The sequence below is a fragment of the Miniopterus natalensis genome, chromosome 5, assembly GCF_054644295.1.
Source record: "Miniopterus natalensis isolate mMinNat1 chromosome 5, mMinNat1.hap1, whole genome shotgun sequence".
In the NCBI taxonomy this organism is placed as follows: Eukaryota; Metazoa; Chordata; class Mammalia; order Chiroptera; family Miniopteridae; genus Miniopterus; species Miniopterus natalensis.
In genome coordinates this window covers 68,207,484-68,232,178 of record NC_142085.1, presented here as the reverse complement: position 1 = coordinate 68,232,178, position 24,695 = coordinate 68,207,484, and the positions used below count along the sequence as shown (strand labels likewise).

The window sequence follows — 24,695 nt, the reverse complement described above, 5'->3', positions numbered from 1 at the left end:
TTACTGGTGGGCACTTGGGCTGCTTCCAGATCTTGGCTATTGTAAATAAAGCTGCAGTGAACAGAGGAGTGCATATATTCTTTCAAATTAGTGTTCCAGGTTTTCTGATAGGATTCAGAAAATAGTCTTAATTTGATTTACAAAGGATACATGGAAATTAAGAGGTCTGGAGTGGAAGAGTGGGCAAGGGGGAACAGTGTTACTAGATAGATAATTCTGTATAGATGCTTTGGAGGACACCCCCCTACACACACACCACCCCAGGATCTTCCTCCTGTCCTCATAAGGATGAAGGCAGAAATGAGCTAACTTTTCTTATGTATCTGGTACTGTAAGTATCCCTCATACTTTTTACAACAAACTCACAAAATAAATATAATTATCCCTTTATGGAAGAAGCTGAAACTCAAATTTCATGCAGATAAGTGGTGGTGGTAGAATTGAAACCAAGATCTGGGTGACAAAATTCCAGGACCTCCGGTTGGAGAACCTGGTTCCAAGCCCCACTCTTTTGCATAAGCATATTTCTATGAGTTTAAGCAAGATTCCTTACCTCTCTGAGCCATTGTTTTATCCGTAAGGTTGGGTTAATAGTATCCACAGACACAGTTGCTGTGAGGATGACCTAAAAGAAAGATATATTCCAAGTACGTAGCACAGAGCCTTGCCAAGAGCTGTCTCTCCGTGGGTGGTCACTATTATACTCATTGCTGTCGTTATTGCTTTTGAGATTATGATACCAGGCTTCCAGAACACAGAATATGATTTCAGTCAATTGTCCTACATATGCTAAAGTCCTGTGAGTGGGTTACTATTATTAAACTTTTTAGTTCCCCATGAAATATTTATCTGGAAGCAGGCAAGAATAATGTGAGCGTGAACAACTACACAGACTTGAGGGTAAGGCCTTATTATTTAACCTGTTATCTAGCTTATTTGCTGAATTAGACACCAAATTACTCTAGACACTTTCTTTAAGTCAGTTAAACCAAATATGAGCAGATGCGTGTATGTGCAAGTTCACGCAACCTGGAAATGTGGCTGGGGAAACAAGGTTTCCTAGCATTTCCCAGACAGATCCATTTGGTCATGGTTTAGGGAGCCCCTGCAGAGACTTGGGCCACAGTGCACTGTAATTGAAAATAAGCACATCGGTACCTCCTTGGCTTTTTTTCCTCCAGTAATAAGTATCTCCTTTTCGCATTGGTTCTAATTTCCTTCAGCAGAAAGACATCACTATAGCTGTAGACACAGGCAGCAAACTGTCATAGAATCACAAGGAGCTATGAGGTTGGTCTTTAAATATGTCCCATTTCTACTTTATTTAAAGACAGAAATTTAATATATTTTCACAAATTTTTTGAGATCATATATATAGGGTGCGCCCCCAAAATGTATACACACACTTTGAATAATTATAAAGGCAGGGTTTATTAAAATACATTTAATTTTCAAATTGAGCTATCAGCTGTTAAAGTGCATACACATTTTGGGGGGGACAGCCTGTGTATCATTGCTACACATGTTCTGCCACATCCAGACAACAACCTCTAAAAGCACTGAGAAGTGCATTCTGATGCTGGCCAAAAGGGGAGAGAGGCATGCGAGAGAGAATTCTTGCCTATTAAAAGAGGAGTTGAGTTTTCCAAATAAAAGAAATATAAAATTGGCCATTGTCATCGTGTGATATTACTACCAGCTCCTTTGGCAAGTTTGAAAATACTGAGCTCCATTATAAAAGCTAAAAATGTCCTGGACCTGGAGTTGTTTACCCAGAAAAGGAGCTGCTCTAAAGTTACAAAGCTCGGGTTGGAAGCGGTGGCTGGAAGACCGCCTTCGAGGGCCCGACGTCACAGGAGTCTGGGCTGCTGCTGTGAGACTGAGCTGAGCAGCTTTTTGATTTGTGAAAGTGCTGAAGGCTTCAAAGGGACTTGTCAGTACTGCTCTGTTGAATGGTTGGACTCCTCTTGCGTTTCCCTTTCTTGCAAAGAAGCAAGCTTCACCAAGCTGAGACTTTTCTCTTTAAAGCAACTAGCTATCCTTCCCCTGCTAGACTGGCCAGTGGTCGAACATCCATAGGACTTCTCCCCAGAGCAAGAAGGTATGTGTCTTTCTGGCAGTTCGAAAGCAAGTGACTAATTCTGGCAAAATGTAAAGGGGCTGCTGTTGACGTGTTTGAAACTATGGATACTATTTAAGTGGAGGCTGATTTCAACATCTGCCTGTTTCAGTGTCTGTGTCTGGGCTTAGAGCAGTGGGGCGGGGTTCATAACGGATTTTACTGACTCGCAGGGACAGAGGGTTCAGCTGCTGTGAGTGGATTTCCCAACTCCGAGTGCCATCCGCTCTCTGCCTGTTTTTCAAACACTGCCCTTCTCATTACTTCAAATAGCACTTTGCCTACCATAGATTTTATGGAATTTATTTATTAGAATGCTATTTTCATTAGGGTGAAGACTTTAACATTTGCAAAGTAAAGTTCACAACCTTTGAGGCTGCTGATATTTGAAAATGGCAATGAAAAACTAATAAATGTGGTTTCATCCAAGACGATGGTTTGCTCACTGCGTGAGAAGTGCTTCTGTAATTTGAGTTGAAGAGTGGGCCATTCATAATGGGTTAATCTGCAGTTGTTAGGCAGGAATCTTACCACCAAGTCTTCTGTTTAAGCTGGTTAAGTTTAGATATTTGTTTACCTGAGCCAAAAGTTTCCTCCAGAGCCTTATTGTATAAGAGATATAAAATCAGTGCACCTGTATCTTGGATGTTTTGTAGTTTGAATATATAACTAGAGAAGAGACAAGGAAGGAGAAAAGGTAATTAAAAATGAGAAGGCAAAACTCAGTTCTTCAGACTTGCGTGTGGAAATATCTCTTTGACCTTATTGAAATATGAGGAACATGTTGAGATAGTAAGCAATAGCAATAAAAATTATTCCCTTTTGCCCTGTAACAAAATCAAATCATGGTTGTCTTTGGAAAGATGCATTTGCGGGCGAACAGTAGGGGAGGGATAAAGTTGAAGTGATGCAAGCGATTTATAATAGTCTGGCGAAAGGGCCAGGGAGTCTTCGAGGCAAAGGGTGCATTACTCTGATGGGTACTGACATAGGAATGTCTAATTCCTCAGAGTCAAGAGGAAGCAAAGCATCTCCAGGGCAAATGATTCTAGGAATTGTGAGATTGACAGTACCTACTGTGTGTGGCATTCTTACTGGAATATGTGACATCCTACAAAGGAAAGATCTTCAACTATATGAAAAGTAATATGTTTAGAAAGAGGAAATAGGAGAGCAAGAAACAAATACTCTAAACAAAAATCTCGGAAGAGAAAAGTTGCAATGGAGTCAACTTCCCCAACAGTTTCATTTGTTTGGATAAAATCCAGTTTTCGTTGGGGGGGAGGGTGAAATGGTAATGACCAGGAGTAGTAAGAATGGAGCACCCCTCAGACAAAGAAGTGTCACCATGACCCGTTGAGGCTAATTTGGGAAATGAGAATGATTTATCATGAGACTCATGTGTTACTGTTAAATTTTGCTTCTGAATAAGGCCGGAAGGTTAACAGAACTATTTTCCTCCCATCACCATCCTCATGCATCCCACGCACAACTCTACAATTCTGGCTTGAAGCCTGGGGGGGGAGCTAAGTGGATTATGTGATGCCGTCCTAGAGTTGGTGGGGGAAGAGCTAGTGCCTGGCCGAGCAGAGCAGCTCACTCTACTCGTTTACATTCGCCCTAATAGTTTTTATTCTGAATGAAATTCTGGAAGGAATGGAGAATCAAAGAGACACGGGGAGGGGTGCACATAGCAGAAATCCTTTCTTCTCTCCCACATAGATGCCCATATCTGTGGGTGAAAAAGAGTGACAGCTAGGAACAAAGAGGACTTTTATATTTGCCTCAGTACAGCACTGACATGGAGTGTCTGAATGTGGTGAGCCACTTTACCCCATAACCTCTCGTTATAGAACATTATGTCCCTACAAAGTGGCCTTGTTAGTTGGCTTTTTAAAAATATATCTTTTTAAGAAGAATTATAACAAAAGCAGCTTTATATAAGATTTGTTTACTTTAAATACTAATAAAAAATTTTTCTTAAATATTTAACTTTCCACGAATCTTTGAAATACTTGAAAACTACTGAGTGCAAAGGAAAATTACTGAAAATATGAGAGTTGCTTCTATCAATTTTCCAATTAAATAAAGATCAAAACCATCAATTTTATTTTAGAAAGAAAACAGAGGGGGATAGATGAAGGGAGAGAAAGAGAGAGGGAGGGAAGACAAGAAAAAAGACAAAGAAAGGAAGGGATAGAAAGAAGAAACAGGTGTTCATTAAACACCTACTAGGACCCAAAACACTTTTCTCTCTTTCTTGCTCAGTTAATCCTCCCAACTTTGTGCCCTGCACTTTAGTTTTAGAGGAGGGAGCACTATATTCAGCCATATTACACTTGACATTTGTGACAAGACAGATGCTAAGAGGGCAAAACAAATCCTCCCCCCATAGTTGGCACAGTTACAGCTCTATAGGAATTTTCTTTCAAAGGCTTGTTTTTGATCCATACCCGTTACATTTCCTGCCACTAAGAATTGCTTTGGCCCCGCTGGCCGTGGCTCAGCAGTTGAGTGTCGACCTAGGATCCAGGAGATCGGGCTTTGATTCCCGGTCAGGGCACATGCCCGGGCTGCGGGCTCAATCCCCAGTCGGGGGCGTGCGGGAGGCAGCCAGTTAGTGACTCTCATCATTGATGCTTCTCTCTCTCTCCCCCTTCCTCTCTCTAAAATCAATAAAGGTACATTTTTTTTAAAAAAAAAATTGCTCTGGCCTTGGAAAGGGGAAGCTCTAGTTGGGCCCTTCTGTGTATTAATTGATGAGCTTGGCTCTTGGCAGTTGAGTGCAGGATTATGTCTGCTTTAGAAACATGTATCTGGGCTCATGTGTCTTCCTCTTACCAGGGCAAACCTGATTTAGAGTTTGCCTGGATGGTCTTCAGTTAGGTGGAAAAGAAAAGGGTGTATCACCTTTTAACCCTGATCTGGAAGTGGTTCAAGAATTTAGGAAGAGAAAGGGAAATGGGAGCCACTTGCTATATAATTGTAAGGGAAACTTTGCGATGACTTCTGAACAATCCCAGTGTTTAAAGACCGTCAGGATGAAATATCGAATATCATAACACCTTTCTCCAGATAGTTTGAAATTATTCTGCTCCCTTTCTGTAATTTCTTTGATTAAATCTGCAACTATCTCTTAATATCTTAAACCACTCCACTGTCCCTAAATACCTGCTCGTAAGCAAGGTAGTTTCAGCTCGCAGTTAATTACATACAGCTTTAAGCAGTCGGCTAGTCTCTGAAAATAATCACTGTCTGCATGTCCCATGAATAGTTATTAAACTAACCTAAAGAATTACTATATAATCAAATTAGTGACAGATTCACCAAAACAAAAAACCAAAATTCTGTATATTATTTACTGTCTTCATTTTGTTAGGTCTTTGATGTATATTTGGGGCAGCTTGCATTTGCTGTGACAGGTCTTTGTGGTCACTGGTGGAAGAAGGAAGGAAAGATTATAGAGGGTGGAAAATGAGATTAGAAAAAGAGCGTGGCTAAGTGGATACATCTTTAATGGTTAAATCTGAAATTACTTTTTTCTTGAGTGAATTAGTCATAGTATTGTGAGTGCCAAAGAAATAGGTAAAAGTGATCCAAGTATCTGTAGCAGATTGTTTGAGAAAAGAGTAACAATACAGATCCGAACATTAATGGGGTGTTTTTGAAGGTGGGGAGCTGCATGTAGCACTAACGTTTTTACCCTTATTAGTCTATTATAGCTCATTGCTAGATAGTAGCTCAGAAAATACATGCTTGGAACAGTTTGCTACTCAGATATGCATGTTCAGAACAGTCTGACAAAAATTTAAATTAGTCTTCAATGTTTATCTTATATTTGGGCTATGATACGCAGCTCTCTCCTGACAGAAAACGAGGCGTGCTGCCTGGTTATGTTGGCTTCAGTCCATGATTCTAGCAGCACCCAGGCAGCTAGTAACTCTTGGGAACTTCAGCTCATAATTAGCATTAACTGCCACCTGCTAAGTTAAGACATTTTGGTCCTGGCCTAGAAACCTGAAGAGTTAGATTTCTTATAGGCATGATTATCTTAGAATGAGTCAAACATTTTAAACATACTTCTCTATCCATTAAAAAAGTAGATGACTTTATTAATAAAAATTATTTTCAGTGGAAGTCAGCACAAGATTTTTTAAAGCAAAAAATAAAGAAAATTTTAAAAATGTCTCAAACTACTTTGCATTTCCTATGTCATGTAATCTTTAGAACAACCCTGTGATTAGCCCTATTTTAATGTAAATAAATTAATCTCAAAGATTTTAGGTGATTTGTAACAGCGTTACTAATCTGGTATTTTAAATTGCATCTTTGGACCCTAAATACACATACCCTAAATGCTAGAAATCTAATCATTTTAGGTACTGTTTAATGTGATCAAGGGTTTCTTTGCAAACTGAACCAAATGTTTTCTTTAATTCTCTGTATTCAGTATCCCAAATTGGTTCTGGTATATTATCTATTAGAAGGAAAAGAGAGCATGGATAAATTTTAATATTTGGCTCCCAGGATAGTTTTGCTGCTTTTACATTTTACTTGATAAAGTAAAATAGTGAAAATTGGTTTTGTGATTTAGTTTGGTTTCTTGCTAATATACCAGTCCCAGATTTACTGCCAAATGTTGGGGTCTTATTAATACAGTAATCACCTTTGGCATGGGCTTGAACTCTGAATATAAAATTGAGACTCTAGTCCAGCACTGTCTCACTTCTTTAAGTCACAGAAATATGCAACCTGCTTGCATAAGCGGAACAGAAGGAGGAATTCTGCTGCTGGAGAATCTACCACAGTTGTGTAGATGTGACCATGCAGTTGAATTTCAGGCTTCCGTTCTTAGAGAGTCATGAAAAATTCTGTTTGGATTAGGCGGTTAGTTAAAGGAATCCTTACATCTCACTTGTGCATTGAACCATCTTGTGCACTATAATTTTGCCGTCTTGTCTTAGAAAGGGGGAAAACAAACTTTAGATAATACTTATTTTTTTGACGGTATTCGTTCCTTCTTAAGTAGATTGTCATCTCTTCTCTTCTTCTAAGTCCAATTTTCGTATAATTTGTTTATGTCGATGGCTCTTGACAAAATGATAAAATGTTGCCAGAAAGCACAGGGATTTGGAACTCACTCTTGTTATGTTTACATTAGGCTTATTTTAAAGGCAAGTGAGACTGCTTCAAATAAAACAACTCCAAGCTTCCAGAAAACATTTAAGAGAAGGCAGAGACGAGCAGAAACCCCCCTTCACTAACACTCACGTGGCTGCCATGGACCTGCATAAGCAGTGGGAGGACACACAGACTGACTGGCAGAAGGAAAAGATGGAGTTACTGGACCAGTTTGACAATGAAAGGAAGGAATGGGAGGCCCAATGGAAGATCATGCAGAAGAAGATAGAAGAGGTACAAGTTGACTTGTTTTGAACACATTGGAAACTTAAAGCTCAGAATGAAAATGCAGAAGTCTGTTTTGTTTTGTAAACTATTTTTATTTTTCTAATTCCACTTAAGAGATGCATGTCTCACTGACATTTACTACACCAAAAATAGCGTAACCTTACCCAATGGTATCATACGGACCAGGCTTATTTTATAGCCGTGCATGAAAATTAAGAACTTGAAATGTCACCGTAAAGAGTATCAGTTTATTTTCTGCCTAGAGCGCCTTGGTATCAAAAGAGGTGTGTATTTTTTCATGAGTTTTCAAATCCTGGGTTTAGGAGGAAGATGTAAGAAAGACTTAATTGGTGAAACAAATTAGCAAAATTACAATTGAGCATTAAAATGCAGAACTTTCCTGAGATGATAGATGAATAATGTCTGCGAAAGGAAACTACATATTAGATAATTCCATAAAATCAGATGGAGTGCGTGTCTCAGACAGAAAATGGCAGTGGACATGATATTTATTCTGGTGCCACATTTACTGGCACATATATTAGAAAAAGGGTAATGAAAAATGACATGCCATGAGTCTGATACCAAGAGTCATTTAATCCCCATTAGCCTTCCCTCAGCATGTTGGGCCTAGAATATTCCCCTTAAGCATTTACATTGATGTGTATTTAAGCTTGTTGCAACTGAAAAGTATTCATACGTATCTTGCTTTCTTCTGATAACTTCTATGGTATTGACTTACACGGTTTTGTGTACATAGCCAAAGCAATCATTTTAACAGACTCTTTGGCCTTTATTCAGAGGCAATCAAAGCTGTGCTTTATGTGTTTATAGTGCAAATATTTTTCTTTTTAACAACCATGTAATTGGTTGTGAATAAAATACAAATTGGCATGCTACGAGAAAATTTTTTAAAAAGAGTAGCTATTAAACTATCCCTCTAAAACAGAGGTGAGAAGGCAAGCATGTGGTATATAATTAAGAGACTGAAGGAAGAATCCACTGCTCATCCCTCTATAGTTTAGAAAAGGTGTTTTGCTCACTCTCTTAATTCCTCCACCCAGAGACTCAGAGTGGATCAACAAGGAGATGCCAGTGTCAAATCAGAATCCACAATTCCAGTCAGAAACCTGAAGTGATGGGTCATTGGCTCCCAAAAGTTTGGAAGGTCCAGTTAGTAACAGTCTCAGATAATTCTAGCATCCAAGCAAAATAATTAAGGGGGTCAGGATTAGTCTAGCCAATGATTTAAGCCAACTTGCAAAAACAATCTTCTTTCTGGTTAAATTTGTTATTGTAAAATAATTATTCTGACAGCTCTGTAAATTCTGTCTATGGTAAATATTAGCCTTACCAATTAGCAAGCATTAAACATACTTTATTTTTTTATTTTTTAAATATGTTTTTATTGATTTTAGAGAAAGAGGAAGGGAAAGGGAGAGAGAAAATGGAAGGGGGAGAGAGAGAGAAACATCGATTGGTTGCCCCCTTAAGCACCCTGACTGGGATCAAACCCTCAACCTGGATATGTGCCCTGGCCGGGAATTGAACCAGTGACCTTTCTGTGCACCAGACAATGCTCAACCAACTGAGCCACACCGGCCAGGGCAAACATACTTTGAACTTAGACTGATAGTCCATGTAAATACTATCCCTTCTGCGTCAAGGAGAAAGAAGAGCTCTAATGTTTTTCTTCACCTTGCTGCTTGCGGTATACAGCTCTAATAACTAGGGAAAGTGTTCAGAAAATGTGCTACCCAGAATACCCATAGATGACGCTCCTCAGTACCTGAATGCTAGCATTTTGCTCCCCTTATTATACAAGTATATATTTCTTTTAGAGTCCCGGCTTTGTAACGTGCAAGAATGTACCTTTTATACATCACTTCTTGCAGTCTACAAAGCTGAGAGTAGAAAAGATTGAGGAAAAGAGAAATCATCCTCACATGTCACAGAGACTCAAGATAATTTTTTTAACTGAAATCAATAATCAATACTTGGTATAAGTTCTGTATATTAAATCAGATGCAAACTATTAAGCCATGTATTAGAGAACTGTAGATTTTTAGGAGCATACATATAACTTTAGTGATTCCAGGTAATAATATGATCTAGTGAGAGGTTCCAGCATTGGGTATTAAAATGCTAATGATTCTCTATTCAGCCGCTATCTATGATCATTGCATTTGCTACTGTAAAACCAAGATGTACAGCCTTGGATCACTTGAAACCTGGTATAATCCAGATAGAATCCCTGGATAGAGTACATATATGCCTGGGAGCTTTTTATCATATGCAATCTTTCCTACTTACTTCCTTTGTTCGAATGATTAGATAACCACTGACAAGAGCTAGTACCAGATTCCTTATACAAAGTAGTTTTCCATCAATAACATCATGTTATTTGCTTATTCATATCTCACATAAATTCCCAAGAGACTTTATGATGGCATATAAAAATTCTACTTAAGTCGCAGTATGCCAAAACAAAAAGAAAGGTGAGATAAAGACAAGAGGAAGGTTCACATATAAAATGTATTTTTCAATATTCAGAAAACAGAAGCAAATTTATTTTCCAAGAATAGCCTTTCTGTCCCTAATATTGAAACTAAAGCAATCTTGTTTCACCCATGACTCCTCAAAAAGAGGGCATCTCCAGCAGCATCCTTAGATTTAACATGGTACTTTTGAGGATTGCTTCTTTTAATACCCTCAAGGTCATAATGCCCAAAATCATAATGCCCAGGACAGTTCAGTAAAAAATTTTATAGGGGTCATGGCTGCAAGTTGATGCTATCCGCACTTCACCTAATGATAGATTTATAAGTATCTAGGGAAATAAATATCCTGTATAACCTTCAGGCATCAACTATGTATAGTGCTTCTCTCATATGAGATTTAGATAAATATTGAGCAGTAATAAATCTGTTATTCCTTAAATAATAGATGTAGTGCAAATATAGGTTGTGGCTGTAAAATGTAGTCCTTTGCTTTAATAGTTATTTGTTAGTCTTCTTTGAAATCTGACAAGCTTTTTCAGAACTCATGCCAGAAGAGAAAGCCACATGCTTCCTCTGCTCAGAGGTGAACTGAGTGAGTGCCTGCAGGTTAAACTAAATTCTCATCAAGAAATAATTTGGGGGCCCGGGCCCTGCCAAGTGGCTTGGGTGGTTGGAGCATTGTCCTATACACCAAAAAGTTGTGGATTTGATTCCAGGTGAGGGTACATATGCAGGTTGCAGGTTTGATCCCAGGTAGGGACACGTACGGCAGTCAACTGATCGATGTGTCTATCTCACGTGGATGATTCTCTCTCCTTCTCTCTCTCCCTCCCTGTCTCTCTAAAAATCAATAAAAACATATCCTCAGGTGAGGATTAAAGAAAAAAGAAATAATCTGGGGTCCACTTTAACATAGACAGATGATGAAAGCCTTAGAATTCTTTTATATCACATAGGACAGGGTCACATTTGTTTTAATCAGGAAGGAAACCTTTTTTTAAATGCGTATAGCCTGGCATTAAAAAAAAAACCATTCAGTTTTAACTAGCCCTCACCAACATAACTTCCAACAGAAACATCCTTCAATTGCAAAATATCTACTTAGGGAACAGAATATGAGATTGTCAACTGTTAAGACAGTTAAATGTTGGCCTACTGTATTTAAAAACATGACTTTAAATGTGAGTTAGACTCTTGCTTCTCTCCAAAAGCAATGAGAGAGCATGGCCAGTAATTGATTGATTCAGGTCATTCCAGTTGTGTGACAGTGCTTCTCTCTTATAGTGATATCTATATGTAGATAAGGGTTTGGTTTAATTTTGACTAAGTTGAATTTCTGATGAGAAAGACAGAAATTATCATCCATGCTTTGGCTTACAAAAAGTAGTCTTTATGGTTTATCAAAGTTTTATGGCTAATCCAGACTTTAAAAGAACTATTTAAAGGCATTAATACCCCAGGGTAGTATATAGTCATATGGCAAAGGGAATCAAAATAGTGTGCTTAGCAAAGTAACTTAAGGGGGAAAAAAGTCTTATCTTTGTTTTCCGTGCAGCTTTGCCATGAAGTAAAGCTTCGGAGGAAAATGAACATGAATGAACGTACCAAGGTCATTGATCTTGACCATGAGAAGTCCATGCAAGATAAAGTGGTGGAATCTTCTCCAAAATACCCCAGTTCAGGACAATGTGAATTTATGGGCATGAATCACAGGGATGGTCTGGAAAAAGAAAACAAAACAGAGCAGAGCTTACTCATTGGAGGAAACCAAATGTGTAAGGAACAAAAAACAACAGAAAAATCAAAGGTGGGGTTTATGGACCCTCTGGCCACAGGCAGCCAAAAGGAACGTGACGCCTGGCCTGACCTGAGGACTTCAGAGGAAGCAAGCCAGGGCTGTTCTGGCGCCCTCCACACGGTAAGTTAGATGTGACTGGCCTAAAGCTGTGTCTAAAGGATTATTTACATTTCAAAGTGCTTACCCGCTATTGCTTATATACATAAAGGCTCTTGAAGAACTTGCCAAAGTCAGTGAAGAATTATGCAGCTTCCAAGAGGAAATTCGAAAGCGGTCTAACCATAGAAGGTAAGCTGGTACATCTATGATTATTTACATTGGAAAATCAAGAAAAGTACTATTTTCAGTTCATGAATGCCTTACATTTTGTTAGCGATAGTTACCAATGAGTTATTAAAATCTGTTATCTTAGATAAGAGATAAAGTCTTTCATTGAATATTTCCCTGTTTGCTAATTCTTAAAACAGATCTTCTAATTCTCTTTGCAATTCGACTATTAGGAGCACTTTACTCTTTTGGTATTTAGTTAAGGGATACTATCCATAGTAAATTAACAAGTATCTTCTGATGAAGTTTTGTTGGGTTTTTTTTTTCATTTTGAGTATTTAGCCAATGGAAAAGTATACAACTGGGTTAATCCAGTTAAATACATCTTTAAACTATATCAGATTTAACAGTGTGGTGTTTAATTACATAATGATGTTCCACTGAAATGTTTTCTACCTAAGGATCATTTATTTCTCTACATTTATTATGTGTTTAATGGAAGTATACATAATTTTCAGAACAACATATTGGAAATATGTACACACATATATACAATGCTTTAAAAATAGTGTTTCAATTCAGAAATACCTATGTAATTGTAAAAGTAAGTTTTAGCCAAATTAAAAAATAAATTGGAATTTTGTACAAGTTAGGTAAAGATGGGTTGTCCTGGGATCAACATTTATTCCCTAGGGAAACAAGAAGCTTCTCTTAGGAAGCTATAGCAATGTGTGCCCTTATTTTATTTTTATTTTTTTTAATCTCTTAGGGAGCTCAGAGAGAATTTTTGTACTGACTTACAATATATTTTCTCATCCAACCATGTTTAATCCATAATTTTGCCCTCTACTTGCCCATTTAGCTTTTGTTTACTATTCTGTTAATGAGTATTTATCTGCACTTGATTGTGAGCTAGCACATAATATTTTATAAGTTGAAGAGATAAATGATTTATATTTATCAGTATGATTAATTAACTTTAACTTGTGATTCCCTATTGTGGCTATATTTAGGTTTTTATTTCCTTTATTTTTTAAATTTACCTTTATTGTTGAAAGTATTACAGTTGTTCCCTTTTTTCCCCCATTAACCCCCTCCAGCCCCCCTGTCAGGCCTTCACTGTGTCCATGGGTTCTGTATATATGCATATAAGTTCTTAAGTGTTTATTAACTTAATTCTAAAAAGTTACTTGCCCGTTTTCTTTTATAAATCGCATCTGGTACAAAGTTTTTGTTGTTACTTCATGGCCTTGGGGAAAGTTCAAAATCCTTACTATGCAGTTCGGAGATACTGTGATGCCCAGTGTTGCTCACTTATTTCCACCCTTCTGCCCGCTTGGGCTTGTAGCCCAGCCGCACCAAAGTGCTCATTGTTCTTTGAATAGCCACACTGCTTTTACTGCCACTCGCTTTGCCTGTCTTTCCTTTACTCACCCCCAAAATTCTTTTTTTTCTTTCAAGTCCAAATGACACCTTTCATTTGGTATCACTCATGTCTTGTTGCACTTTTATTCAGATTTCTGTCATACTACTTAGAATGTTACTTCAAATTCAAGGGGAGGAACTTGAGCTCACAAGATATAATGAGCAGGAATTCAGTAGGCACAGTGGAGGTAAGGAAATGACTAGAGAAAACCTGTAGAAATGGGAATGCTAATAGCAGACACCCAAGAGACTATACGTGATCTAGCCTGAGTGTAGGTGAAGTTTTGGGTAATAGAAAAATGAGAGACACAGCTGGAAAGATAGTTTGGGTCAGAGTATGTAGAGCCTTGAATGCAGCACTGAGAAGTGTGCTTTATCCTACAGTAAAAAAGACTTGGGGGTTTTGACTAAGGGATTTATATAAAAACAATGCTTCAGGAAGTTGTGGCTCCTTCTATAGCAGAAATCCATTGCTTAGGCCAAGTTTGTTTGGGTTTGTTTTTTTGTTTTTTTGTTTTGTGTGTTTTTTTAGACCTTATCCTAAAATAAAGTTATCACTAATGTAACATGTTTTATCATTGTTTAGGATGAAGTCAGATTCTTTTCTCCAGGAAATGCCAAATGTAATTAACATGTCCCCTAGAGCCCACAGGATCAACAATGGCCAGTGCATTCCTCCAGTCAATTTAGAAAAAGAAAAACAGAAAAATAGCAAGAATCTGAGTTATACTGATATGCTCCAAAACAATTTTATGAAAAAATATGGAATTGATACAATTGCGCTACAAAGAAATGAAACTCCACCAGTTCCTCCTCCAAGAAGTACATCTCGAAATCTTCCCAGCTCTTATCCTGAACAAGCCCATGAAAGGGTGAAGGACCGTTTAGACCACAACAGCCAGGTGGTCCAAGAGGGTCAAGGTGGAAGGAACTGCAGTCCTCATGTCCTTGTGAGGCACAATGAGATACCTACATTGTGTCTAAATGAAAGGAAGACTTTGAAAGATGGGATCATGTTTTCTTCTTTGGCACCAGAAGCCAAAATAGATAACAAGCTTCCATGTAATGAGAATGTTGGATTTGGCATGTGGCCTTATGACACTGTGATAGGCACAAAAAATAGCCCCAAGACCTTGTGCTTTCAGAAAACCTGCTCTGCTCCCAGTAAGTCAAAATATGAAAAGATGATCCCAGATCATCCTGCTAAATCTTATTCTGACCTTCATGTAAGCAGTGACTCTAGCTCCTCGGTGACACAGAGCAGTGGCCCACTTAGAAGTTTCAGTTGTGGCTTTGAAAAGACTACTAGGAATGAAAAGCTGGCTGTAAAGACTGATGAATTTAATAGGACCGTATTCCGAACAGATAGAAATTGCCATGCAATACAGAAAAATCAAAGCTACTCAGAATCATCTGAAGATCTTAAACCCTGTGATACCTTAATTACTGGTATAGGCAACATAACAGAAAATGACAATGTGTCTGATATTCTGAAAACCAGTGCCCACATGCCTGTGCCTAGAGAAAATGTGCCTGATAATCCCACCAAAAATTCCACAACAGGCCTGGTCAGACAAACACAGGAACACGTAGGTCCCAGCAGTTATCGGAATATGCTCCACGAGCATGACTGGAGACCTAGCAATTTGTCTGGCCGACCAAGATCAGCTGATCCAAGGTCAAATTATGGTGTTGTGGAAAAGCTGCTGAAAACCTATGAGACATCAACAGGGCCTGCATTGCAAAATTCTAAATGCTGCCAGGATAATTGGACCAAATGTAATTCTGATGTCAGTGTTGGGGCCACATTAAGTCAGCATTTAGAAATGCTCCAAATCGAACAAGAGCTTCAAGGAAAAACTGCTATGTGTGGGGCGCAGCAAGTGAAGCAAGGAGTGGACTGGAAAAAGATAACAGAGGTGAGAAAGTAATGAACGTATTTTGGTGGAATTGCATTCATATTTAGCCGTGGCTTAGAATTCAGTCCCTTGCAGTCATATTAATATACTGTAGGTGCATGTGTTGGCATCTTAAATTTTTGATCCTTCATTTGTGAATAACTGTAAACCTTTGGATTATAACGCAACATGAACTTTTTATTTATTTTTTAATTTATCTTTATTGTTGAAAGTATTACAGATGTCCCCTTTTTCCCCCCATTGATCCCCTCCACCCCACATCCATCCCCTCACACACACACAGGCCTTCACTACACTGTTGTCTGTGTCCATGGGTTATGCATATATGCAGATAAGTTCTTTGATTAATCTCTCCCCACCCACTCCCCCACCCCACCTTCCCTCTGAGATTTGTCAGTCTGTTCCATGCTTCTTTGTCTCTGTTTCTGTTTTGTTCCTCAGTCTATTTTGTTTATTAGATTCCACATATGAGTGAGATCATGTAAAACTGAATCAGGAAGAATCAGAAAACCTGAATAGGCTAATAACAGGTGAAAATGCAGCAGTAATTTAAAAAAAAACTCCCAGGAAACAAAAGCCCTGGTCTGGAGGGCTTCACAGGGGAGCTTTCTAATTCTTTAAGTTGTAGGGTTAGATAGTTTTCCTAAAAATTTTTCTTGCTTTTTGAGGTAGGCCTGTAGTGTTATGAACTTCCCTCTTAAGACTGCTTTCACTGTGTCCCATAGATTTTGAGTTGTTGTGTGTTCATTTTCATTTGTTTCCAGGAAGTTTTTGATTTCTTTCTTGATCTTATTGGTAACCCATTCATTGTTTAATAACATGTTATTTAGCCTCCATGTTTTTGAATGTTTTTGAGTGTTTTTACTGATGTTGATTTCTAATTTCATGCCATTGTGATCTGAGATGCTTGATATGATTTCAGTCTTCTTGACCTTGTAGAGACTTGTTTTGTGTCCTAACATGTGGTCTATGAGAATGACCCACATGCATTTGAGAGGAATGTGTATTCTGCAGCTTTGGGGAGAAATGATCCATAAATATCAATTAAATCCATCTGATCTAATATGCATTTAAAGTCACTGTTTCTGTGTTGACTTTTTGTCTAGAAGATCTGTCCAGTGAAGTCAATGAGGTGTTAAAGTCCCCTAGTATGACTGTATTGCTATTGATCTCTCCCTTCCTTAAAGTCCTTCAGGTTATTATTGATAGGTCCTTATTTATTGCCATTTTAATTCTTTATGCCTATGTTTCTCTCTCTATTTCTTATTATTATTACAGCAGTCCCTTTAACATTTCCTGCAGTGCTGGTTTGGTGGTGATAAACTCCTTTAGCTTTTTTTTTTGTCTGGGAAGCTCTTTATTTCACGATCCATTTTGAATGATAGCCTTGCTGAATAGAGTAGTCTTAGTTTCAAATCCTTGTTTTGCATTATTTTGAATATTTTATGCCATTCCCTCCTGGCCTGTAGAGTTTCTGATGAGAAATCAGTTAACAGCCTTATGGGAGCTCCTTTGTAGGTAACAGATTGTTTTTCTCTTGCTGCCTTTAAGATTCTCTCTTTGTCTTGAATTCTTGGCATTTTAATTATGATGTTTCTGGGCGTGGGCCTCCTTGAATTATTCTTGCTTGCGACTCTCTGTGCCTCCTGAACTTGTGTGACTTTTTCCTTTGACCTTTTCTGGCACTCCTATAATGTGAATATTGTTATGTTTCATGTTGTCCCACAACTCCCTTAAACTGTCCTCCTGTTTCTTAATTGTTTTTTCTTTTTGTATCTCTGATTGAGTGATTTTTTTCTACCCTGTCTTTTAATTCACCGATCCGATCCTCAGCTTCCTCTAATCTGCTGTTTATTCCTTCCAATGTATTCTTTATTTCTGCTATGTCATTCTTCATTTCCTTCATAGTTTCCATGTCTTTTTTCATGCTGTTGAGCATCCTTACATTCAGTATTCTGAACTCTATATCTGATGGATTGCTTATCTCCATTTCATTTAGCTCTTTTTCTGGAGACTTCTCTTTTGGGGCTTGTTTTTTTTTGTCTCCCCATTTTGGCTGTTTGTTTGGGTTTGTTTCTATGTATTAAGTAAATCTGCTAGAACGCTAAGTCTTTTTGGAGGGTCTCTGGTGCAGGCTGTCAGATGCATTTTGTGACTGGCCCTGAGGATCCTGAATGGAGCTGTCAACAACCCTCTGCTTGAGGTCCCCTCTGCTGGGGCTGGGTGTGTTTGGACAGGACCAAGATGCACACCAAAGTCTGCTTTTCCAAGGCCCGGTCCAGAAACAGATCAGGCAAAGAGTTAAAGCACTCTGAGATCTGCCTCTGCCAGTAGGCTGATTAATCTGATTTTTCTTAATGAGCCTCAGGCTGTAGAAACTCCTCTGGGTAGTGTGAGAGGTTTTCCAGCAGGGTGGGACAATTGCTTCCACCCCCCAGGGCAAAAGCCTCAAATTATCTGCCTGAGAAAGATGTCCTCTGCAGTATGGGGGAATGACTCGGCACAGGAATCCAGAAGGGTGCCTTCTGATTTCAATCTCTAGAGCCCACAACACTAGATTCTCTTCACACAGCTCCAGTCCACTCTGCCCTCCTTCTGCCGGAGCCCAAGGTGAGTGACAGCACACTAAACTCTGTGTGTTGGCTCTTTAAGAGGGTGCCTGTAATTCCAGCCTCCTCTCCCTGGCAGAGAGAAACCTGGCTGCTTTTCACAGCCAGATGTTAGGTGGGCACCTTTCTCAGTTCTGTGCTCTGGGCTGGGGAGCCCAGCCTGGGGTTAGACCCCAGAGTCCTCAGTGGGACCCCCCACAGCTGAGCTCTCCCTCCAGCCCTTCAGATGCTGCCTATGGGAGCCCAGCCGGGCCTCTCGCGTCCACACTTCCTACCAGTCTCTGTGCGGCCTCCACTTTTTGTCCTTGGTCATGAGGGTGCTCTGCAGCTCGTCTTCAGTTGGTTTTCAGGATGGTTTTTCTATGTTTTAATTGTAAATCCAGATTGGTCCCGGGGGGCGTGTCAGTGCAGCTTCCACTCAGTCTGCTACTGTCTTTAATCTCCTCAACGTGAACTTTTTAAAGTGTAGTTTTAATGCTGGAGTTAGCACATTATAACTTTTTAAAATTCTGAAATAGGATAACATAAATATAATAAATAGGCTTAAGAACCTCAAGAAGATCAAATGTTTGTTGTAAGTTTTTTGAAAAAGTATTCTGAATATGCATTTGTTGATTTATTGAATTTCATTTTTTGAAGTATTTATGTTTTTTAAAGTATATGGGAAATATTTTTAAAATAGCTTGCACTTTTCAGTTATTAACTATGGATGCATTTGATTCATGTTTTTTCTCATGGGATTAGTCACATAAATGAGAATATGGGTAAAACATATTGTTTAAAATAGTGCCTTACAAACTTCCCTTATTTGCATAGCTAATAGGCAGTACATTGAAATAAAAAATGATATTATAGCTTAAAATTTCACCCTTGTTTGTATAAATTCTTAGCATATATATTTTTAAATATCTTTTTGTTGATTTTTTTTAGAGAAAGGGAGGGAGAGGGAGAGAGATAGAAACATTAATGAGAGAGAGATATCAACATCAGTTGGCAGCCTCCTGAATGCCCTCTGCTGGAGATTGAGCCCGCAGCCCTGACCAGGAATCAGACCTGGAACCCCTGGTACATAGGTCGACACAACCACTGAGCCTTAAATTTTTAGCGTAGAAATTGCCAAAAAACTGGTATTCGAATAAACAGTATTCTTTTTTTTTTTTTTTTCCAGACAGTTTGAAAATGTATAATCTTCATTAGTTATCGGTAAAGAAGAGGTAGAAGAAGAGATTGGTATTTACAATGAAGAGCTATCCAACAATCCCCTTTTATGTGTAATTTACAAAAGCTTACAGGGCGACATATTGTTATAATTAGCTAATTCTTTAAAAATCCTTGTATGCAATTCAATATGTATGCAACATAGTTTTAAGCTATGCAGGTTACTCCCTTCTGGCATTAAAAAATATTTTATGTGGCTTTCAAACCCTACAGAAATATCACTTTTCATCTATTTTATCAGAAACCTTGTGCAAACTTGCACAATGTACAAATAATTATCCTACTTTTGTATCTTTATTTTTTTACATTTTTAAATTTTTAATATTTTTCAATTACAGTTTACATTCATTATTACTTTGTATTAGTTTCCAGTGTACAGCATACTGATTAGACAATCATATACTTTACAAAGTGATCCCCCTGATATTTCCAGTACCCAACTGGCACCATACATAGTTGTTACAATGCTATTGACTTTATTTTCTATGCAGTACTTTACATTCCCATGACTATTTTGTAACTACTAATTTGTACTTCTTAATCCCTTCACCTTTTTCACTCAGTTCCCCAACCCCCTCCCCTCTGGCATCCATCAGTCTGTTTTCTGATCTATGAGTCTGTTTCTGTTTTGTGTGTTCATTTATATTGTTCTCTAGATTTCACATGTAAGTGAAATAATATGGTATTTTTCTTTCACCAACTGACTTATTTCACTTAGGGTACTCTAGGTTTATCCAAGCAAATAGTAAGATTTTATTATTTTTATGGCTGAGTAATATTCCATTGTATATATGTGCCACAGCTTTTTAATCCACTCATCTATTAATTGATGGGCACTTGGGTTGCTTCTATAGCTTGGCTATTGTAAATAATTCTGCAGTGAACATAAGGTGCATATTATGAATCTTTCTTTTGTAATTGAGCCTATAAATACCTGTAAGGTCCTATAGCTTCAGGTGGGAAATGGTCGTATACTTCCATCCAAATTCTCATTAGCTAACAAGAACTATTACTAAATATTTCCCATTTTTGCACTGATTGAAGATTTGGGGAGGGTCCTCTACTGTGGATGCTGAGGGATAGTTCTTCATCTCTTCCCTTGAGAAAAATAAGATTCCAAAGAAAGAAAAAGAAAATACAAGTTCTTTTTTAGTTCTAAAAAGACATCAGTTGTGTTAAAATTTGTCAATGTGAAGAGATTTCTAAATGTCATATTCTATATTAAAAGTGAATTGCTTTGATTAAAACATTCAATACCACAAATAATAGATATCTTCTTTAGTTTTCTTATGCTTTCTCTTGCTTGTAAATATGCTAATACGTTAATCCCATTGTTGGGATTCATAAAATCTTACGCCCAGCGTTGGTGCAGGTATCGTGTGACGAATGTTTTCTTCTGTGTTGTAGGAATCCGTGGCAGTGAAATTTTCACGTGGAAAAGGATTTTCCCGCCCAGCTAGACCAGCAAATCGCCGTCTCCCATCCAGGTGGGCGTCAAGATCTCCATCAGCACCCCCAGCCTTGCGAACAACTGCCCAGAACTATACTATTTCTCTGCGATCCGAAGCATCGATGGTCTGAGTCTCTGGCCTGGATTGCTAGATTTCAAAAATCCCAATTGCCAAACAGATCATTCTCAGCGTTTACAGGCAATCCTGTCTCTTCTGTATCTTTCAAGATTACTGGGACAAACAATCAAAACCTTAGCTTCCCATCAGTCTTCAGTGTTTTTAATCTATGGCATAATTATCTTTCTACATGTTGATTTCTTAGATCAGAATTTTTTAACGCCATCCTCATTAATTTGCCAATATGATTTAAGTTGAAACAATGTACTATATTGTATATTCTAACTTTCTTGCAAGTGGCAGAAAGCAAGGTTATGTGCATGGTCATGTGTTTGTAGGTGCATGTGTTGCAATATCCTAGTATGTATTTAGATAAAAAAAACTTATGTGCTAGTGTTGACTTTGAAATTATAACATGTACACCTATATATTCTTTGTGTTTATTTAAAATTTTTGAAAATATACAGTACTATTTATATTTTGTATACCTTTTCATAGGTATTCACTTAAAGCATTTGAGGTACGTATATTAACTAACCACTTCCTTGGCCCAACTACATTGAAGGCAAGAATTATACACATACCTAACATTGGTAGATTTCTATATACAACTCATAAATAGTTTCTTAATCCATATAAGGATACGATCTCCTGTTTTACTCTTTTAAAAAAATAAAATTGTCACAGGTTTAACAAATCAGCCTTCTAAAGCAAACATAAAATGTTCACAAAAGCTTTTATGTATCACTTGGTAGTCTATTATGGCTTTAAATGTATACTTGATCCTCAGAGACTGCCTTATAAACAACATGACTTAAAAATGAATTTACTTCGTTAAATTCAATAACAAACATTCTTTAAATGAGATTTAAAAAGAAATGAAATTATGTTGAATCCTACTTTTTGTTAAAATTGTATTAAGCTTTAGTTCAACCACTTTTTTGGAGTCATACATATTTAGAGGTAAGTCATTTCCTGTTTCCTTTTTCTAACCTTTTTCCTAATATGAGTAGATAAAAGATTAATTTGCTTTTTTGTGAATAAAAAAGATCAGGAATGATGTTTTATTGAGGGCTGAATCATAATGTATTTCTTTTAGTGTGCTACATATAAAAGCCTTAAACTAAACTTTGGCACCCATGAGTAACATAAGGGGCAGAAATGTATTTTGTCCACAATTTGCATATAGTAAACACATAAAATCTGTATTGAGAACTGACAGTTACATGAATGTTGAAGTGCTTGGAATCTCTTAGAAGCAATTTTGCTGTCCGTTTTCTCTCTATAAAATAGCAATGCTATTAGATATTAAGCCTATTTAAGCTTTTCTTTTACTACCAAAAAGGTCAAGAAATTCTTATGAAAAAGTATCCAAAGAGCCTTCTCCTTATGATATATTCTAACAATTTACAGAAACTGACTTCATAATACACCAAGTACATAATTTCCAAATCCCAGACTGCCTTAACAGGCTCAAGACTGTTGCATGGTGATGGACAGATTTATGCTCTCCAATAAGGGAATTTCCAGGAGTTGAGCTGAATTAAACTTCTAGAATGTGAGGTTGGAGCAGATGGTAAGTAAGGGCTATCAGTCTACTCTTTGAATTCTCGTTTCCTTCGGAATATCCTTTTTCATAGGAAGCCTATCAGAGAAAAGTGACTTAGACACCAAGTGATGTCATTCATATAATATACATTTCACCTGGAAGGGAGAAAACACTAGGGAGGTCCATAGAATGATGGACCTATTAGGAAGATGCTGCTGCGTAACATTGGAGAGGCTGCCCAAGAACTGTGCTACACACCTGTTCCTCTACATCACCGTGCCCCAGGTAGTCTGATGTGGACCTGTGGTTCAGACCTTTAACTACAAGTCAGAATATTGAGAATCTCTTTTACAAAATTAGATCACTAACCTCACCCCAAAATTACTAAAGCAGATTTTCTAGGTGTGGGAAGTGGGAATATGGAGTTTTTAATAAAACAAAACAAAGCAAAAAGGGAAATACTTGATGATTCAGGAGATGTGGAAGAAGTGGCATTGATACCCAAATGGATGGGTAGCATTGGGTAGTAGTGTTATTTCCCTGGGACTGGCCTTTGTTATGTGTAAATTAAAAGGGTTATAGATTAGGCTTCATAATTTTGAGCTACATTTTCTATTACCAATTGATTTAAACAGTGGGACGCATTTTAACATGTGGACTAAAATCATAGAACATTAGAGCTGAAAAAAACTCGGCATCTAGTCCAGCTCCTTGACTGTAAAGATTAGGAAACTAAAACAAAGCTTATTTGAATGTTCTGTTTTCTCTTTTAGAGTATTTTATAAATTTTTATGGAAAAACATCTTGGGTAAATGGAAATTGTCCTTGAAAAAATATCTTTTGATGCGTTGTGATTTTTAACCAGTAGTTTTCTACTTTGGATGGACATTTTCTTCCCAACACGATACCCTTTATTATGGCATCATGGCTGGATTTAAGGCATTTGTAAACACTTTGGAAATATTTGGTAAGAAACATTTGTGTTCATTGAAGTTTTCCCTAGCAGACTTTTGGGGGGAAAATATTATATTATTTCAGTTGAGGATTACTGATATGATGGTTTATCTCAGAAAGGAATAAGAATGCAGCAGAGAAGAATGCTTGATTTCTGTGCGTGTATCTGTGCATGTGTGAGCACGGGCACGTCTGCACAAGTTCTCTATGTAGCCTTATGTCAAAGCCAAATATAAAAATATAAATGATGTTTCCAGAATTCACTTTATCAAAAATTAGAACTTTTTTTTGTTTTTACAATGAAGATGACCAAATTATCACGCACAAAACATGATCTTCCTCTACATAGAGGATTTAGCCAGACTCCACGTCATTCTGAAAACATATCTGGACCTAAGAAAAGGGAATCTGGTTTCCTACGAAGATTCTTTAAATTATTTTTCGGCACATTTGTGACAAGCCACTACTTGATATTGATAACTCCTTCAGTCTTTGGAAGCTACCAAATAAATAGGTGTGGAAAGCCCTGCTGTGGCATCTGTATACAATGAGAATATTTTGATTTTCCTCCTTTCTACACTGGTCTTCAGAATAGCTGAAAGTTTTTATAAAGTCTAAACTTAAAATGTACATAGTTCAACCTAGCATCTCCTAAAATATGAGGGGTTTTTCTTTTGTTTTTTGTCATTTCAATCTTTGCAAGAAATTCTGTGTTACAGTTAACTCAGTAAATGATTCTCTGAGTTAATGAGATCTGGAGTGAAATAGTTAATTTTAAATGAAAGCCAAGGACTATTTACAATATTTTTAAAGGAACTTGCAAGTAAGAGTGAAAGGGAACAATAGTCTCTGTATGTTAAGATTCAGAAGGTAAATCACTGGGAATATGGATTCTTCCTAGGAAATCCCAGGCAAGGAGAGAGAAGCTGAGACCAGGCATGTCACCTCATTAAAAAGGAAGCTGTTGATAGTGTAGTCCAGGGAGCCAAAGCTGAAATAGTTTAACTCAGCAAATGCTAGGCTCTCCCAGGAAAATCAAGGGGCTTGGAAAAGCACATCATCAAGGACTCCAGGGTCAACCGTGCTCAGAACTCAGGCAGGTGGTTATCCTCAAGGAGATTCTTCATAAAGCAGCTGGGACAGGACACTAGGTCCAGGACCAGGATAGGAATGAAGTGTCCAGGGAAAGAAATAGGCAAAAGCAAGATACTAGATCTAGAAACCCAGTCCTGGAAACCAGCTTGAAAGAAAGTTAAGAAATGCAGGTAGAGGTAAGAAGGAAGATTTCCACTGGAAATAAGAGTGGAGAGGTCTTCACTGGCCCATCAGATCTCTACTGAATTTGGGAGCCAAGAAGAC

General features: G+C 37.8%; 1 protein-coding gene across 2 annotated transcripts; it reads left to right on the top strand.

The window, feature by feature from the left end:
• Positions 1-1,533: 1,533 nt before the first annotated feature.
• On the top strand, positions 1,534-21,261 carry KIAA0408 (KIAA0408 ortholog). Of its 2 annotated transcripts, XM_087817605.1 has the most exons (6): positions 1,534-2,101; positions 7,294-7,534; positions 11,585-11,947; positions 12,036-12,115; positions 14,106-15,438; positions 20,673-21,261. In XM_087817605.1, the coding sequence occupies exons 1-6, from the start codon at positions 1,953-1,955 to the stop codon at positions 20,844-20,846; spliced, it is 2,340 nt and encodes a 779-aa protein (XP_087673731.1). In that variant the 5' UTR covers positions 1,534-1,952; the 3' UTR covers positions 20,847-21,261. The 2 variants fall into 2 exon arrangements, with proteins under 2 accessions (XP_087673731.1, XP_016077872.2); XM_016222386.2 differs by lacking the exon at positions 1,534-2,101 and having other exon boundaries at positions 4,807-7,534.
• The last annotated feature ends 3,434 nt before the right edge of the window (positions 21,262-24,695 follow it).

Coding starts and splice junctions, on each gene's coding strand:
- KIAA0408 (XM_087817605.1), top strand. CDS start 1,953: ATGGTTGGACTCCTCTTGCGTTTCCCTTTCTTGCAAAGAAGCAAGCTT. Junction 7,535..11,584: donor TGCAGAAGAAGATAGAAGAG/GTACAAGTTGAC, acceptor TTTTCCGTGCAG/CTTTGCCATGAAGTAAAGCT. Junction 11,948..12,035: donor GTTCTGGCGCCCTCCACACG/GTAAGTTAGATG, acceptor ATATACATAAAG/GCTCTTGAAGAACTTGCCAA.